Source organism: Suillus paluster (genome assembly GCF_016628075.1).
Source record: "Suillus paluster strain FC165 chromosome Unknown EDB91scaffold_23, whole genome shotgun sequence".
Taxonomy (NCBI): Eukaryota; Fungi; Basidiomycota; class Agaricomycetes; order Boletales; family Suillaceae; genus Suillus; species Suillus paluster.
In genome coordinates this window covers 243,429-262,711 of record NW_024537583.1, presented here as the reverse complement: position 1 = coordinate 262,711, position 19,283 = coordinate 243,429, and the positions used below count along the sequence as shown (strand labels likewise).

At 44.1% G+C, this 19,283-nt stretch overlaps 3 protein-coding genes across 3 annotated transcripts; 2 read left to right on the top strand and 1 right to left on the bottom strand.

Moving 5' to 3' along the window:
* Positions 1 to 939: 939 nt before the first annotated feature.
* On the top strand, positions 940 to 5,714 carry EDB91DRAFT_1248037 (uncharacterized protein; the record flags this gene model as incomplete). Its single annotated transcript, XM_041322881.1, has 8 exons — positions 940 to 1,538; positions 1,591 to 1,990; positions 2,044 to 2,221; positions 2,296 to 2,348; positions 2,404 to 3,004; positions 3,053 to 4,029; positions 4,081 to 4,975; positions 5,026 to 5,714. The coding sequence occupies 8 exons, from the start codon at positions 940 to 942 to the stop codon at positions 5,712 to 5,714; spliced, it is 4,392 nt and encodes a 1,463-aa protein (XP_041177610.1).
* A 690-nt stretch (positions 5,715 to 6,404) lies between these two features.
* Positions 6,405 to 8,155, top strand: EDB91DRAFT_1237141 (uncharacterized protein; the record flags this gene model as incomplete). Its single annotated transcript, XM_041321550.1, has 7 exons — positions 6,405 to 6,440; positions 6,723 to 6,829; positions 6,882 to 7,070; positions 7,119 to 7,396; positions 7,445 to 7,517; positions 7,634 to 7,781; positions 7,814 to 8,155. 7 exons carry the CDS (start codon positions 6,405 to 6,407, stop codon positions 8,153 to 8,155), a joined length of 1,173 nt encoding a protein of 390 aa, XP_041177609.1.
* Positions 8,156 to 13,967: 5,812 nt separating this feature from the next.
* On the bottom strand, positions 13,968 to 14,626 carry EDB91DRAFT_1248033 (uncharacterized protein; the record flags this gene model as incomplete). Its single annotated transcript, XM_041322880.1, has 4 exons — positions 13,968 to 14,023; positions 14,082 to 14,307; positions 14,371 to 14,508; positions 14,567 to 14,626. 4 exons carry the CDS (start codon positions 14,624 to 14,626, stop codon positions 13,968 to 13,970), a joined length of 480 nt encoding a protein of 159 aa, XP_041177608.1.
* Positions 14,627 to 19,283: the final 4,657 nt, after the last annotated feature.

The window sequence follows — 19,283 nt, the reverse complement described above, 5'->3', positions numbered from 1 at the left end:
CTTGAGGGCATATTTTATTCTAACCATATTATATTCTCAATCTGCCCTGAGTACAGGTTGACTATGTGTATCAGGATGATTTTCATTGATACGAATTATTTTGTTGTATTATTCTATTTGTTCTTTACGAAATACTGTATAATTTCGACCTTAGGTTTGTCACACTGTAGCTAGCTTGATGAACCGAACCTATTTTTTGTGACAGTCACAGCTGTTTTTGGGTTGACGAACCTAATTTTGTGACATAACATATGATATGTTTGTTTTGAGATATGTTTTTTTATGAAAACATTCACCTAACCACTTTTTCCACTCCTTATTGTCATTTTTGGGCTATACTTTGTGTAGAAAGTACATATATTATCCTACTGAACATGTATATATGAACCTTATGAACTTATTGTAAGTTTGTCACAGCTGTCCTCGAGAGACGAACCTGTCACAAAGCCATTAGGTAATGCAGTGCAGAAACTCCCACAAACCTAAGGTCAAAATTATACAGTACATACATTTCTCCACCAAGAGGTGTGCGAATCCCGAACCACTCCTTTCGTACCTTCCCCCCCAAACTGGTGTCTGGGGTCCCGATCTCAGCCACTTTGGCGAAATTTGCAGTTGATGCTCGAACTTTGCACAGCGGTTGCAAAACATCTTGAAATGATAGTTTGTTACCGGAAAGTTTCATTCAAATGACCCTTAGAATAGCACTAGGTACTTATATGAGGCAATAAAGTACCCAATTAATGTCAATTCATGTCAAGTCACATCTGAGGGCAGATATTTAGACATTTCCAAACTGAGCTATGATGCAAAGTGCTAGTGATCGAGTGCAATCGAGTGAATATATAACGGACGCATCCTCAACGCATCGCATTTCTCTCTCTTTCCCTTCCTCCCACTTCTTGCATTAGTTTATGATACCAGGACATTGATACCACCATGCCAGATGATTCTCACTTTAATTTCACGTATAATGGCCAGATTTTGATGGCCGAAGCAACTCACGGTCTTAATGATGATGTAAACCCTTCTCAGAAGCCTGGCGCAATGCTTTATACGGCTTATCAGATTGATTCTGATGAACCGTCCTTGTCTGCCTTGAGTTCAAGTTCGCCACACATTATCCAGCCCTTTCTTTACTCTCATCCTGTGCATGAACCTGCAAATCCCCAGTCCGAGTCTTTCCACCAGCATATTTCAACTCCAACTCTCGACCCAAACGAAAAAGAACGCCTCATCATGGAGGCTACTAGTACTGCTTTTCTCACCCTCTATCAGTACAATGAACTCGAAGTCCAAATCAATGATTTGAAGGTTTGGGAGTTACGATGTCCCCGTGGCTGCTGGATCAAGTCTGGTATTCGAAGCTATGTGAAACTCTCAACTCGCGGTCAGTTCATGCCTTTAGAACAACACTATGGCGCTTGTCATGAAAAATCGAAGGTTCGCGACACTGTCAAGGAATCGCGCCTGACGCTTGCAACTGCTTTTGTGAACTCTGAGCTGGTGTCCTGGGCAACACCTAATCTCTATATACCGTGAGTTTTGTATCATATTTCTATTGTTAGTGCTTAATATAGTGTATTTTAGCGATTCTCCTCCTACTAGTGATATGTCACAGGCTAGTACTGCCATCATTGCGCCATTACAGTGTCCAGGTTTCCAGATCGTTGACTGGCCAAACCCTGTCGGCACACCCACACATGCAAACCTGCCTTGGCTACGTCTGGCAGAGGGCCCAGACAAGCTTTCATTCGATATCGAGGTCATCTCTCGCAACACACTTGCTCGTTCGTTCGACTGCACTCAAAAGGCAGGCGATGACGCTGGGCCATGCGATTTCTGTGTACATCTTGAGCCGAAGCTCAAAGCACTTGCGGAGAATGCAAGAGTCCGTCGACCGCATACACGTCGCAGACTTCTTACTCCCCTTCAACTCGTCGAGGTCATACACGAGCGCGATCAAAACATGAATGCTCTTAAATTACGGGTATGTTTCAGGTCTCTGTATTGGTGTAGATTGTACTGACACATCTTATGAAGGGCCTGAATGACAGCTGCAAGATTAGACGCCTTCTGTCTGAATTAGAAGACCATACCTCCTTAGTCATGGCGCTAGCGCAGTCTGATGTGCCATGGCTATGGAATCTTCTTCAGATGGCACTCAGGAATGGCGCCAGTATTAGTGCTATACTTCGCAAGATTGAAGAAGCCCTTGAATGTGGGTATCAGCCATGAGGACATTCGCAAGAGGCTCTCGATCTCTCACTTCTCATTCTTCGACTTGGAGGACAGGGTCTCCTGTACTCCCTCAACCAACGTCTCACTATTCCGTCACTAAGAACACTGTATCGCCATACTTCATTCGTTAAGATTGTGCCTACCGTTGGACGTATCATGCAGGACATTATTCAACAAAACATCACCTCTGTTGCATTGGTACCTTGTGCTACAGCTGGACTCATGACACTTTGTGGTGTCAGCCTTCTTGTTGATGAGACTGCACTTGAGGAAGCAGCCGTATATTTACCACAGTCCAACAGCATTGGGGGGCTATGCTGGACACACTCTAGTTGTGTAGATGTGACACTCAACAACTATCATTCTGCACTCAATATTGCCGACGCACTGAAGGCTGGAAGGGTTCATTTAGGCAAAGAGATTATGGTTGTTGGTGCTCATGTTTTCAGTGAAGATGGCCTTTATCCCATACTTGTGGCACCAACCTGCAAATCAGAAGATGCCAGTGACATGGAGTTCATTTTCAACACAACCATCAACTCTTGGTACGCAAGTGGAGCCGACAAGGAGATAGGACCCATCTGGTCTTTCGCAACTGATGGTGATGCAACTCGGCGGAAAGCCGGACATCGCACATTCATCCAGACACCTCTTCCATTAATGTCACCACTTTACGGCACCCTCAGTAATCTCCCAGGTCTTAACCTGCTCACTGGTGCACACGAAATCATGCTCGATTTCGATTATAAGCACGTCTTCAAGCGTAGGTGCCTTTGTTACTGCGTTCTCATATGTTTCTAATCCACTGTAGGCTTCAGCACTTTGATTTGTTCCCGTGCTGGGATGCATCTCAATAATGGACGTGCTATTAATTCAACAATGCTCGAACGGTACCTCTTATGGGTTGAGGGAATTGACGAGGCCCGTGCACTCAAGCTTTTATATCCAGATGACCCCCAAGACGTACCACGTGCAGTGGAGCTCATGAATGCTGTCATTGCGCTTGGTGACATCAAACTGACGCAGCCCAGTGTTGATACCATAGCTGATTTCGATGCGATCAGAATTCTATCACGTATTCTCCACAGCCTGCTCAGACCATTTATCGACATCACACTTTTGCTCACTCAACAAGTCATTTCCATCAGCTGCTGCGCCCATCTCCTTTATGCTTGCTTCTGGGACCAACGGTGCTCGCTTATGCCGAACCAACTCTATTATGACACTCAAACACTTTTCAAGAACACTGTGTTTTGTATCAAAAAGCAACAAAAGCTCAATCCTCAGGCACCCTTCTCTCTCCTTGATGTTGGCGATGACGCTATCGAGCTATGCTTCACTTTTCTCTGCATGTGTGGCGGACACAATAGTGCTATTAATTACAAGCAGTCACTTGACCAGCTTGGTGCCGCTCGTGACATTGGTGGAGTGTATTCTCGTAACCCAGATATTGCGCATGGCCATCGCCGCCTTAACCTCACACGTTCAGAGGCAGTTGATCATATCGGACGTTCAATGTGGGTCAGCGACATCATCTCCGGCAACTGCGACCTCCAGAGCGCTTGGGAACAGGGTCGACATGAGGCTACCAACATTCTACAACTCACGCAGATGCCTGTTTCAACCTATGACTTCGATTCATATTTCTTCCCTGGATCAGGGATTAATTTGCAATGTGTTTTTGGTGAGGGAAGGTATCCAAGCGTTGATGACGATGAAGGGGATGAAGATCGGTCACTCATAGCGCTTCTGACACCAACTACACCAACTACTATCCAAGACCTGCAGGTGAGTATTGTCATGATGTTAAATTTTCGCTGAGCTGAGACCCTTCCTTAGCATGACCCTTGCCCAGCGCCTGTGGAACATGACAAAGAAGACGAACTGGCACTCAAATTTGAGGAGATGCTCGACGATACATCCGAGACTACGCATGTGGAACTTGATCATGCTGTCTCCGAGCTTGCTGTCTCCGAGCTAGAACCCTCGCCAACAGCACCACCAAGTGGTCCTGGCATTCGTAGCACAGATTTTGTTTGGTGCGACAAGAAGTGGGTACACAAGCAAAGTGTCTGCCGACTCATCATTACTCCAAATTTCACTCCCAAATCACAAGCTCGGCTCTTTCGTGTACAAGGGTTCTTGTCTGTCAACAAGAGGTTTGACGATGTCGAAATCGACCATGTTCTTCACGGTGATCAGTTCCTCATGGGAGACTTGTTCCTTACTCTCATCCGAACGACAAACAAAGTATTGTCCCTTGCCCTCGTTCGAGCAACCTCAATCTCAGAAAACAGTACTGCTCGTACACAAATCAAGACTGCTACTCTAACGTCTCCGCGAGGCAATGTGAAGGTTACTGGGGAGATTCTTACTCTGGTACCTTCACGAACATCTGAGCCTGACGTCCTTTGGGTTTGGACTGGCTCCTATTTGAAGACCACTTCCATTGTTCCAGGGATGAGCATGTGCACACTAAAGGTAGTCACTATATCCATCCCCGGACACCTCCTCGAACTTGTAAATCCTCGTGTCATGGATGCGCAAGACCACCTCTCGCCAGAGCAGATGCATGAGGTCAACTCGAAGGGAGTGACATGGGCAGTGGCCAATGAAGCATTGCAGGCTGCTGTGGGATTGTTATGGATGAAGGTTGTGGAGTTGAAGATGCCAATTAATTCTATCACCTCACTCGCAAGTGAAAACTCTGGCTTTCCATACAAGACACATATTGGTGAGTCTTGTCTTGTTTCACAATACTGGCGCTTACTATTTTGCCCGCAGGATCAGATGCCCTCGTTTGTGCAGCAGGGACGGAGATTCTAACTACATCAGGACGTGGCCAAGCAGTGACAAGTGCGTGTCCACTGTGTGGTGATCAGACAAAGGACCTCCGTTCGCACATGGGCATCCATATTCTCCATGCTGCTCGTGGAGTCACCAACAACATCATCACTCCAATTGATGGTTCTTTGCCTTGCGGATTCTGTGGCGAGTCTAACAATCCAGACTGTGCACTAACATTGAAGGACACATGCAGGATGTGGTGGGAGATGAAATGTCCCCGCAAAGAGTCATTCCAGTATGGGAGCGCTATCAAAGGGTCCAACACTTGTCCGTGTCGCAATGTCCCAATTGTATGCAAGTTGTGTGTCCATCATGGTCAAGACACCGACTGGCGTCCTGCCGTCTGGCGTTACAATCTGGAGACTCACTTGGACCAGCAGCACCCAGAGTATGCACATCCAGGCAAGCCAGCTGGAGCTCTCCTTCCTCGCAATATGTATGACGCACTTGCTCTCACTGCCGCCGAGGAGAAGAAGGCAGGTGTCCCTGCTCGACCTGCATTCACATTCATTCTGGAAAACAAAGAGAATCAGCCTGCTTCATCCTCCCACAATCAGAAACGGAAGCCTACTGCTAGTCAGACGGTCGCCTCTGCTGCCTCGTTGACTAAGAGAGCTTGTCACTGATTGTGCGATTCATTTTTGATACTCATTCTTTTGCTACTCATTGCCGTACTAGTCTTAGACCTGTTGTCTTTGCTTTTGCTACTCATTTGCTATGTTTTCGCTGTGTCTTTGCTTGCTTTCATGCCTCACTTCATAGTATCAGCAGTTTTCTGGGTCCCCAAATGCCAATGTCATATTTCGATCGCGCCTGTACTTCCTGCAATCCCAATTGTAAAAATTAAACTAGATAAGGAAATTTTTATCATGTGGGGCCCCTCCCCCCCCCTCTGGAGAATTTGTATGTTAGTGTCTTGCTTCTTTGTATCGCACGCCTCTTGTTCTCCACTAACATTTCCCCACTAACTGTCGTCATCCACTCACCGTGCTCATCGTCGTCGTTGGCCCCAGTGTGCTCGTCGTGCATTTTCATCAGTCTGCTCTTTGTCCCACTCAACGTGCCACCACCAGTAACTGTCATCATCAAATCAGTGCCATGCTCATCATCGTTGTCAGCCCCCAGCGTGCTCATTGCCACCATCCACCAAGGCACTTGTGCTGGTCATGCATAGTTGAGTTGAGTGGAGTCTGTCCTCCAGAGTGGTTTGAATGTCGAGGTGAGTTGATTTATGTCATTGATCACCAACTCATGTACTAATATGTCTTTGCCCTTGCACCTGTTGCACTTAGAGGGTTACATACTTCAACGCCACCATGTCAGTGTGGGCAGGTAATATTGGAGATGTACAGGTATAAAATCTTTCATTTTCATAGTTCCTTCCTTCTTCTCATGTGATACTAGCTACATGCGTCCATGACATTAGATCCTCTGTACCGCTGATGGACTCTTATGATGCCAATACTTCAAACAATGATCCTCACAATGAGCCGCAATCTCTACTTGTCGAGGATGGTGCATCTCCTCATATCTCAAACAATCCTGAGGGCAGAAATCAACACAAAGACTGCCATGAGTACCGCCATATCAGTCTACTTAGTTATGCTAATCTGTATATTGTGATAGCTTGAAAGAATGATCAATTGATCAAGCAGATTCTCACCCAGTATCACCGCGATGGTATCATGGATAGGAAAAAGATCAGTTGTCTTCTCAAAGCGGAACATGGTGTTACTATGAGGTGAGTTTGACAGTGTCCACTGCAAGTGTGCATGCTTATGTATTGTCAATAGCGAAGCGACTGTTGCTCGATGTTGGCAACAATTTGGACTTCTCGGAAGTGCCCAGTCAACTCACTCGCTGCCTGGTCCAACTAAGCGACAGCTGGTGCTCAACCAGCTTGCCCAAGATCCACTCCACTGTCGTGGGCCACGTTTGGTTTGCGAAGCCATCATGGCTGACACGGGACATCTACTGACGAGGTAACCTGACACTCTTATGTAGGTTTGTGTGAACTAATTTCGATGCAGGCAATATGTGACGGACAAAATGAGGTACCACAAGCCTGATGGATTTACCCAATGGGAACCTTTGAAAAAGAAGGTGTCTCGACAGCCATTAGTCTCGCTTGGCCCTCATCACCAATGGAGTGGTGATGGGCACAATAAACTAAGCAAGATAGGTTTTCCGATATGGGCAATCCGTGACCAATGGTCCAGAAAGTGGCTTGGAATGTGGGTGGTTCCAAATAATCGCCTTAGGACCTCCATTGCCTACCTCTATTTGTCTCTCATCTACGAAACTGGTGGTATGTTCTGTGGATGTATATGAGTAGCATAGTTAATCATCTACCCAGGAATGCCACTGCAAATGACGACCAATTGCGGAAGTGAGACGACCAAAGTCTATGGTTTCACAACTGCTCTAAGGTCAGTATGGCTCAATACCTTACGAGTGTGGATATACTAAGTATACTATGCTACAGATAATTTTTCTCTCTGAACTTATCCACTGATGTGTTGCCTGCTCACTGGTTTTTGAAAAGTGTTCACAATATCACAATCAAATGTGGCTGGCTTCATGTGCGGCTCCAGTGGGGAGATAATGTCAAGGTCTTTTGGGAAGCAGGTGAAGAAATCTACAATGAGATCCATGACAATAGTATGGCGACATATGACTTTTTTTTTTTACTTGTTCTAAGTCATGTTTCAGTGATCTCGTCCAGTGGTTGTGGCCACAGTTGATCCAGCAAGAACTTGATAAACTTAAACACCGCCTCAACACTCATACTGTCCGGTTCGATTGGAATAAAATATTACCATCAGGTGTCTCATCAAACATTGCTATGGCTCTTTACAAAGACTACGATGCGGAGGATTGTCTGCAGTATGTGGATCGGGATGTTGTCAAGAATCTAATGGTGGAGATTGGTGGCAAAGACCTTGTTCGTTTTGTCAACACTGAGTATAGTGCCCATGCGCAGTTGATTTTCGATGACCTTGGATTCAAGGACTTAACTTTCCAGAATGTTTGGCCGATTTTTTCTGTGATGCTACCATTAATGTAGATTCATATGCTAGTAGTAGGGATATATGCTGCTGTGCTCAAATAGGTGTCAAGAATCAGATGGAAAAATTAATGTGAATGTTAAATGTGAAACTAAAGTGTCGAAGAGTTGAAAAATGACAGCCGTCGTAAGCATCTAACTATCAAAACCAATATGAAGAGGTCCTTTGTGATTATTACTGGACTGAGGATCAGTAGTGTGAGTTTGAACTTCAAGACCAAGAGCCTTGCAAAACTTATTACATTTATGTAACTCCATAAATGTGTCAATTGCTGGTTGACCTCAATCCCAGTAGCCCGAGTCAGCTTGTGCACTGTAACATGTAGGTTAGATGTGACCATCAGAAATAAAGTCTTGTAGTTGTACACATGTATGAGATTGGGGATTGAAGAACACGATAGCTTGATCAGGTGTGATAATTCCTGTGGGTGACGTGAGATCAACAAAACAAAATAGACACATAAACTTGCCTTGAATATCAGATATGACAATCTCATACATTGAATCAACAACGACATGGTGTGCATATGCATCCATGGCACTGCCAAGTGAGTTGTGATTAACTCCCACTTCTTCGCTTCCAGAAAACTCAATTTCTTGACACAAGGCACCAGTTGGGAGAAGCGGAAGCACCATGAAAACACTAAATACGAGGCTGCGCAAATCTTCTCCATTGTTTGGAGCGTCAGCAAGTTTTCCAATCAATTTCCTGATAAAGGCCCCAGAAATATTCCATCTCATTTCTGTGTTGTGTCTGAGTCAGCTTCTAATACTCACATGTGATAACTCAAAGCTTACTGGGAAGAGTATGGACACCATTGTTTTCTGCTCATCTGTAGAAAGAATCTAAGAAATACTGAGCCAGGTGAAGAGTTTCAAGTTCAGCCTGCAAATCTGTTGTATTGTCTGCCTCGCTCGAATGAATGCATTTGCATTGGAGGATAGCACAGTCAGTGTTGTTATGACGACCCTGTAATCTATCATTAGTGTTGTAAGTACTTGAACAAAGTATAACTCACCTGAAAGACAAACTTTGTCAGTCCTTGGCCAAGATAACCCTGGTGGGGTTTTCCGGCCTTAATATGGGATTGCCAACCTTTGACGACCATGATATCCTCTGGTTCCTCACTATAGTCCATTTTTAGTTCACCAGACTCACTTACAGAACACACTGCCTGCTTCATTTCGAAGGTTTCATACTCAAGCACAGGTGGAGTAGCAGACTGCCTGGACTGGTATAAGCTTTGATAATGCTTAGCAGGTGGCGGACGATCAGGTGATGCCGTGGGGGACCTTTTTCGCTTCTGACAAGAGCTCGGTGCAGTTGATTTCATTTTTGAAGCACGTCGGCTTCATTGCACTTCGTGGACATCCTCATCCTCAGGCTGGTGTGTTGTTAGACAATGGCTTCGATACAGATGACTATTTACCTTGTCAGGAACATACAGGAACAATCGAAGAGTGATTCTTGGGGTCTTCGCTGACAAGTCCTTCTCAGACAACATTCGATCCTGTTTCAGCTTCCCATAGAGGGTGTTCATAGTTGCCCCCACTAGATACTTATGTTCCTCGACCAAATTGACGGCAGTGTTATTGAGTACCATGCAATATTTTATCCTATGCCTGTATCATAAAGCTCGTCAGTATTCATCAGCTGACCAGTATTATATGGTAACATTACCAGTCGAACATAAGATTGAGAGCAGCCTCAGAAAGCCTCAAAAGTGTTGGAGTACTCTCATATAAGCCTCTCGCCTTCAAAGCTAATTGTTCGAAAGCAGTAGTAGCCTGGTCTACAGTAGCAAAAGCAACTCATGACGAGGGAATAGCAAGTTTAGAAGGCTTTACACTGCTGGCGAGATATTGCTGAAGCGTGAAATCAACATTGATCTTCACTGCTCAAGCATTGGCCTTAAGAGCAGAGACTTTCCGCTTTACATCACTTGCATTCAATGTTGAATTATTTTGTGGCCATGGCTGATTGAGTCAATGCTGACTTGCCTCACGGCTATGCACATTCTGACGGTGTAGAATAGACTGACTAGCACTGGCTGCATTACTGCCTGACAGTTCATTCGACACTAAGTATGACATTAGACCAAGGCATGGACTGAGAATTCCAAACATTTGCTCACCATTGTGGCTGTCTTTACAACCAGCACATAAGGGCAAGCGCAAGAAAGGGTAAACACAACCACATGATTCACATTGTGGTTGTTGCTGAAAGTACTGGTGAATATAGATGTTGGTACGAAGTGGGGTGAGCACACACCATGATCAATTCTTGGTCAGCTGCGCTTGCAGCTTCAAGCTTCGTACACTTTGCACATGTCAGCACATTGAGTTGAGGAAAAGATAGAGAACATCCTGAGCAATGAACCATGGATAATGACCAACAACGAGCACACTGGTCCTGACGACAAGCACACTGGGACCAATGACAACAACGAGCACGCTGAGTTAATAACAACAGTTAGTAGCGGCGCCACATGGAGGGTGATGATAAGTAGACTAACGAGAATGGTAGAGCCAACAACAATGAGCATGCTGGTGCTGACGACAAGCACACTGGAGCTAACAATGATGAGCACGCTGAATTGATAACAACAGTTAGTGGCAGCGGCACGTTAAGGGTGACAATGAGGAGACTGACAAAAATGCATGACAAGCACGCTGGGGGCCAACAATGACGAGCACAGCACTGATTTGATGATGACAGTTACTGGTGGTGGCACATTGAGTGTGACAAAGAGCAGACTGATGAAAATGCACAACGAGCATGCTGGGGCCGATGATGGCAATGAGCACGGTGAGTGGATGACAACAGTTAGTAGGGGAATGTTAGTGGAGAAACATACATATTTCATAAAGAACAAATAGAATAATACAACAAAATAATTTGTATCAATGAAAATCATCCTGATACACATAGTCGACTGTACCTGAGATATTTAATGATAGTGTTATTGTATTCATATTGTATTCATAGGTATTCATATCTATTCATATTTAATGGATAGAAACACCATCAAGGTACTGAATTCCATCGCCGAGGCCAAGCTTCAACAATTCCTTGGTGATGACAGCGGCAGAAGCAGTCTCCGCAGTCATCGAGGAGTGTGAATCGGAAAGTGTGTGTTTGCTACTGGAAAACAGACATTCAACGGCAACACTGACAGTGGGTATAGTGAGGACATCACGAACAATGCGCGACAGGATAGGAAATGTCATCTCATGTTGCTGCAAAGACTACAGTGAGACATTTTCAGTAGGAATTATATGAGAAGTGTACTCACCTTCCACCATTGAAGGGGATTGGTCATTTGTTCGGGTGGACAAGGGTAGAAACCACTTAGATAGATGTCTACCTCATTCCGGACTGTAGAGGAACCACTGTGAGACATGGTCAAAGCTGCAATGAGGGCAGACTTTGATGGCGAGACTGGGACTGATGTGGGAATGGTAGTGGACAATTTTCTAATGGTGCCATCATCGGTCATATAAGTCTTGTAAAGATGTTCAAGCAAGACATGAGCACAACTGCCAAGATTGCCGGTGGGCCATAGGCCATAGGCCATCAGTAAATTCACATATTTCTTGAACTTCCTTTTTTGTAATTTGCCGCCGGTTAACTTGGTGGCAAGTTACAAAAAAGGAGTGGACAAGTCATTCGCAAGAATGGTGACACCAACTTGCCACAAGCAATCATAAGTCGAAAAAGCAGATGCCTCCTCTTGACTTCAACTTTTTTTCGACCTTATTTTAGCTTTTTTGGCACTTATATTGTACTTGTTCCTACATTGCAAGCAGCAAAAATTCAAGATACTTTTTTCACTTATTGTACACTTATTTCACAGTTGTTGAGATAATAACCACAAAACACTGTATTTCAGACAAAATAAATAATATAACAAAGTAGTACTAGTGCTATGTAGTAGAACTCGGTCAGTGGGTCACTCAACACGTGGAGAGAAGGCTGTTGCACCCACTGCATACATTCCCACACCAGACTCCACTGGTATTGTTGACAACTATGATGGATTATATCCTTCCCAGCGGTGGGAAGACCCAGGCGCGTACATCAGATCGTCAGAGACTGTCGATGAGTCAGTCTCAAATGCGCTCATCAATGTGTTCACATACTACATGGATGAGCATGAAAAAGTGGCTTGACAGAAACAATAAGGAGGCGCATGGTGAAGGCACAAGTGCCCAGGGTGGAGAGACGTGGAGAGGAGGACGAGACACCAAAAGGAAGAGACGCGAGAGGAGGAAGAGATGTGAGAGGAGGAAAAGACACAAGAGGAGGACAAGACATTGACAAGACACTGAAAGGAGGACAAGACGCTGAGAGCAGTAAGTGAGAGAATGAAAGACGAGAAATAAATAAATAGAAGACTTGAGATGCGAGAGGAGGAAGAGACACAAGAGGAGGACAAGATGCCAAAAGGAGGAAAAGACACAAGAGGAGGACAAGACACTGAGAGGAGGACAAGACACTGATGAGATGCCGAAAGGAGGACAAGATGCTGAGAGCAGTAAGCAAGAGAATGAAAGTGACAAGACGCCGAAAGGAGGACAAGACGCTGAGAGCAGTAAGCGAGAGAATGAAAGACGAGAAAAAAATAAATAGAAGACTTACTGAGGGTAATTTTGGGGTAAGGCTATAAGGTTAACTGTGAGGGTAGGCTGCACCAGGGCAAACACATTAGTACAATACAATAAAAAATAAAGGACTCACCTGGAGGTATGCAAGATGATGTGTGGCATCATGAAGTTGGTGGAAGGTTGAGAATGAAGTCGTTGAACTTGTAAGAAAAATTGATGTTCAAACGTGTCACGTGAGACCGTGTGAAAAATTGACATGGTCAATTGTTGTTCAAGCAAAAGTCGTTTCCCACTGTTCAAACGTTCACAGTGCATTGCCCGCCGTTTGCAGCTTGTGAGTGTGTCAATCCTCATTCGAGCTCAGGCCATGCTGATCCAAGTTGTTTCCCGCCATTCGCAGGAAGTGAGTGTGTGATCCCGCTTCGAGCAAGAGCCATGCCAATTGAAGTCATTGCCTGCTGGTCGCTGTTTGTGAGTCTGTTGATCTCATTATTGTGTTGCTATTACTGACATACATTGTACCTACACCCATATATCTAGTACATGCCGAGTACATGATGGATGCATGCCCATGTAGACTTGGGTCTGGATGGGGAGTTCTGCATCTTCGTGGTTACATCTGCATGCCCTCCTTGTTCGCCTATCCTCACTCTTGCCCTGTTCTCAACTCAACACCAAAGGGACTGAACCCCACACCATAATGCCTTCGTGTTCAGATGCCCTCATGGATCTCCTGTCCTCAATTTTCTGCTCTCAACCTCATTCCAACAAAGAAATTGAACTCTCGCAATGCATCTTCATGTTGTCAAGGTGGCTCCAATGCAGGATAGGGAGGTATGTATGTATGTCTCTAGTGTTAGTCTCTGGCGTCTGATGATCTTTTTGCAGGTATTGTATGTTGCTGATCCAGCACAAGCAGATCATCCACACTGATCTGGCGTTCACGTTCACCCTTGGCAACATGGATGCTAATGTCTTCCTCTACTTGATCGAGGCAGGGGTTACCCACTGCGGGTTACATACCAAGTTGAACTACTTATTTTACTTCCTTGAATATTTGAACTGACTTATGCTACTTTTTGGCACTTGTGTGTCATATGCTTCCTTTTTGACTTGTAAAAACAAACAACCAAGTGATTAAGTGTCAATAAGTTAAAAATAAGTTTTAATTTTCAACAAAAGGTCCACCAAGAAATGTGTTAATTTACTGATGTAGGTTCTGGTCTTTGAAGTATGCAACTCGTATGCACGGATGCAAAACTAGTATACATAATATCAGCCCAGTGACCTGCTAATGTAAGATGAAAAAAGTACTTACCACCACCGAGCAGAGGGTAATCAGATTTTAATGCCTTGGCCATGTGGTGCTGAAGCTTGTTGAGGCCAGCTTGCAAAGCCTGTGTCAGTCCGTACACTTGCCACTTCTTTGGAACTCGCTTGAGGTGTGTCTTGAGGTGTTTCTCCATCTGCTTGTAGAGTGGGAGTGTTTGGCAGATTGTGGGGACTCCTTTCTTCTGTAAAGACAGTGTCGAAGTATGAAATACCTTCACAATTGTCATCAGTGCAAGAAGTGCACAATAGATGGGAGAGTCGCTGTGACTAAATACCTCGAGGATGTCAGAATACCATCCCAAAAACTCCCAGTCGAGTAAGCTGAGACACCATTTCTTTTTCTTTCGTACTGCCATGTTCCTTTTCTTTCCAGTGAGACCGTCGTCAAGATGTTCAACCCAAAGGTTAATTGCCTGTGTGATGTGTCAAAAGTGGACTCAGAAGCGAACAAGTACAAACAAATGTACACACTGGTTTGAGTTTCATAGACTGCTCAATCTCTGCACGAGTTGTGTTCCAACGTATGGGCATGCTGTGAATGGGAACAAGATGTTGATTTTCTTTAGAACAGTTTTTCCGAATAAGATGACGCATCCATTTACGTCAGACTTCAGATGCAAGGGAGTTGACCACAATGGCATGAAGCTGTGGACATTACAAGTCAGAAAGTGAATGAGCATTAAACAAGGTACGACTTACTTTATCGATAACACTGAACTTCTTTGTCTTCTTACAAGCTATCTTTGATGTCTTATTGCTCTTGGAGCCTGTGGGAAGTCCAGACTCAGAGGCATCGGAATCTGTGTTATCTCCATCCTGTCTGTCAGTCTCGGATTCGGTGTCACTCACACCGGAGACAGCATCCATGTTCGTATCTGATCCCTCTGCACGAACCCCCTTTGTGTTATGACTAGAGTTCACCGAATGGCAAAGTCTAACACACAACCACTGGGATTCAGTCACAGTTGATGATGATCAAAAGGATAGGATTGGGTGTGAACGTCTAAGTCTACTACAAGTGTAGAAATGAAGAGGTTAAGTCTAAGGAGCACTTATGCTAACTAACCTACTTATATACATAACATTGAATAGGAGATATCTGAGTATGAAAGAAATCAGCCAATGAGAAAAGAGTCATACGATACTGCGGATGACTGATCATGAGTAAGACGGCTACTAAATAGAAACCCAAGATCCAACTGGTTCTTCTTTAGGAAGTGAGATTGTTCTAGCCTGTGGAGTAGGGGAGCCATTCAGAGAAGCAATGGATGATGTGTGAAGAGGTGAAGGTGTGACAGGAAGTGAAGTCATGTGACCGGTTTGGTAACTGGAAGTAGCCAGAGGAAAGCCGAGGAATGAAAAATAATTTGTGTTTGGAATTTGTGACACTTTGCTAATTCCTTGTTCATCTTTCCTGTTTCTTCCTGAACTTCCAGGTTGTCTTCAGGGTCATAGGTGAGTGGGAACTGGTGGGTAACCAAGTAGAGATCATCTTCGTCAGGGTCAGGTGCACAGCCAAGTTTATGGTGCATAGCTCTAATAGATGACAGATTTGGTGAGCCACATTGAGAGAAATTATTACTTTCACTACTCACTGCACAACAAGGTTGATGACATGGGCAGCACACCCAATCTGCAAGTTGGCTCGATTAAGGAACACATTTTCATTGGCGAGCCACTTTACGAGATTCTCATTCAAGACTGTATTGCTGGCCATGTTATTGGTAGCATGAGCAACTATGTTGATTGTGAGAATAGAATGGTATGGTATGATTGCTGTACGTACTGAGTTTCTGTGTAATTTTACGTGCCTGCAGTGCCTTGAAAAGAACATGACCTGTTGCTTTACCAGAGTGATTTCCATCAAGCGGAAGTAGCTCGATTGGACAAGCATGTAGGTCCCAGTTGTTGTCAATCCAGAATGCAACAGACCCAACAAAGGCATACACAGAATTTTTACTCATCCAGACATCACTCAAGAGGCCAATCTGAGACAAGTTTTCCTGAAAGTAAACCAATGAGACTCACAACAGATGTAAGGCTTGGAATGTACAACCTGGAGTAAATTGTTGACCTTTTCATTCATCTTCAGTTCTAGCCGGTCAAGATCATGCTGAACAGTCTGATGTGATGGAATTTTGTATCTGTGAGGTAAGATATATGTGAAGGTTTCCGTCATACCCCCTCTTTTGCCCAATGAAAAAGGTAGATCATCTTCTAAGATGCCCTTGACGTAGTGCTCTCTCCAGCCCCTCTGTGTCACTTGCTGGGCTGGGTTCTCAAAACCTCACTTCGTGTATGCCTGAATGAAGTCTCACTGGGCTGTGGACTCCAACACAGCACAGGAATTATTATTACCATTCTGCTGTTCCACCCATGTGTCATATGAGTGGTCAGCTGAGATGTTCTTACAGCCACGGGCAGGATGGGAGATGAAGTTACTCATTTTCGTCAGCTTCATGGTCTCATCAGCATAAGATTTGCATTTGAACATTCATGGGGATGTTTGGATCATGCTGCAACACTTTAGTTGCCATATTAATCTATTATTTGGAAAGGATAGCCCTCACCTGCACCAGCGGCAGTGCCATTTACAGATCGGCTTCCTGTCATGTGCTGTGAGCTTGGGTTCATCATACTGCTTGAAGGCCCACTTTAATTTTGTTGGAGCACGGCCTGATTTGACCTTCATGTCCTCCACTTCTTCGTCTACAGATGTATCACCATCTTTTGTCATAGTATGCTATGGACATGTTAGCAAACCACAAGATGGTATTGTTATACTCATATCACCTTCTTTTTCACTGCTTGTCCCTTTCCAGGCTGTGAATTTCATTTCTGTTAGTAGAAGCATGATTTTATACATAAGTTACCACATCTTCGTCAGTTGAGTCATCAATGTCTGAAGTCAGATGATTCTTTGGAGGCTGGTAGTCATGATCATCCTTGTCACTATCTAGCAAATATTTGAACATACTAACACTATATAAAAGACGTACTTACCTTCTTGTTGTGGCCTCTTAATCCTGAGTATGAGTTTCTTGGAGCTCGTTGTGCCTTTGTTTTGGGCCTCTTTTACTAATTGGGTTTGCATGCTGCTGGCAGCTGCTTTGCTTGTAACAGCAGTCTTCCGAAGTGTTGGAACTCTGATAGAACAACTCTAAGTCAGTGACAGCTCAGCCCAAGTGAACAATGGTAGTATGTTTACACTTTGTAGATTAGATTCAACAATGTCTCTATCCAAGCTTGTAGGAGAGTAAGGCCATCATTTACCTTGATCCTAGGAACTCGAGCAAAGTGTGATGCAAAGCTGTGTGCAAGCTTCAGTCCATACTCGCCACGTACAATGAGCTTCTTTTCTCATCATCATTACATTGAAATGCCCATTCCCATGAGCGATTAAAAGAGTAAAACGGCCCCTCTTCCTCATCAACATCAAAATCACAAAGATGTGTGGCAAGAGGGCTATCCTCTGTTCCTTCTGGCACAGTCAATGGCAGGCCTGTGATTGCATTTGAAGGTCAGCAAGAAGCTGATCAGTGCTGCGGCTGCCAGATATGGCCATGTTTTTGATTTGAAGTGCAAAAGTTGCAGCATGTTTCCGATTCTGCCAAATTTTGGTGTGTGGGAAATTTATAGATAAACTGTACAGTTCAAACTTCACATTGTACGTGGTCAATCTGTCTCTTTGTTCATGTTCCTAGGCCACCAATGTTCAACTGTAGGTATTCAGAATATGGATAAATACAGTGACCATAATGTATTGTATTCATAATGTATTGTAACATATTCACCCATATTCCTCATGACTGGGAATACAGGGCCTGGGTATTATATTCAGAGTATTTGAATATAATCCAAATAATAGTCAATCATATTCAATATTGTGGACAGCACTGGTACCACTTGCTCATAGCTCTCCAACTTGTTGTCTACCAGCAGATTACTACCTGATTCATCAGCGCTATAGCCAAGAGGGACAGATGATTCACCCAATGCAATGTGCTGCAGAAAAATATTCATGGAAACATTGCTAGGATTGAGCTCAACATCTGCCACATGTGTGAAAGGTGGCTCTGCTTCCTTGTCAGCCTTGGGAGTTTTATATTGACCTGTTTTGATACAATCCCAAGTCATGGTGTTGTTTTTCTGCACATCACACAGTGCATGAAGAGCCTCACGACTGGTGAGGCTTGCAAAAGAGAGGTTAAATGCCATACCAGCCTTGCACTGAAAGAATGACTAAGTGTTTCAACATCAGTGAGAAAAATGGGGACAATGTGAGTGAGATACTTGTTTGACTATGTTGGGCTTGTTAATAGCATGGTAACCATTGATGAGCCAGCATAAAGATCTATCATGGAGAGTGGGTAATGTTGTGTCCAGTTGGATGACATGTGCAGCTTTATCTTCCTTCAGTAACAACAATGACTCCATCAGGAAAACATTGAGTCCCTTATCTCATCCTTAACGCAACTTATTTGCCTTTTTTTGCAAAATAAGGAGAATCATGTGAAACTTTTGTTCCTTAGAATAAGCAGAAAATAAGAAGATCCTCGTCCTTAGGACAAGGACCTCATCCTTAAGACAAGGAGATTGACAACTTAAGACAGTTAAGACAGGAAAAGCAGTCAAAAGGTACTATTAGCATGACAGAAAATGAATTAACAAGTAGCTTAAGGAGTGAGTCCAAGGAAAGTAAGTGCAGTGACTATAAATAATAAGGAAGTGCCACCAGTCCAATAATGTGCATAAGAATATTTGAGAGGGGGTATACTGCACAGGTGTCGTCTAAAAGCTGTTGCCAGTCAGTTCAAACATAACTCGTTTGCAACGGAATATAGGTAGTAGAGATTGAGGGGGAATGATATGACAATGATATTATAATCCTGTTGCAACATGTCAGCAATGTAGCCACACCAAAATAATAAAAATAAAAATACAGAATTGAATGTGAGACCGTGGATTGACCGGAGGCAGAGAAGCTTCAACACCAGGCACAGAAAACTCAGATGATGCACCACTGTGGCATGGGCACTTCATAAAAGGAGTTGCCCGTGCAATAATCTCCTTGACTCATGACTGTGGCAACTCCTTCAGCCTTTCCATGTATGTGATTGTGTCTGTCTCCCAGTTCCCAGCAGAGAAGGCAGTTCCAGTATTACTCATCCTGTTTGTTGACTCATTG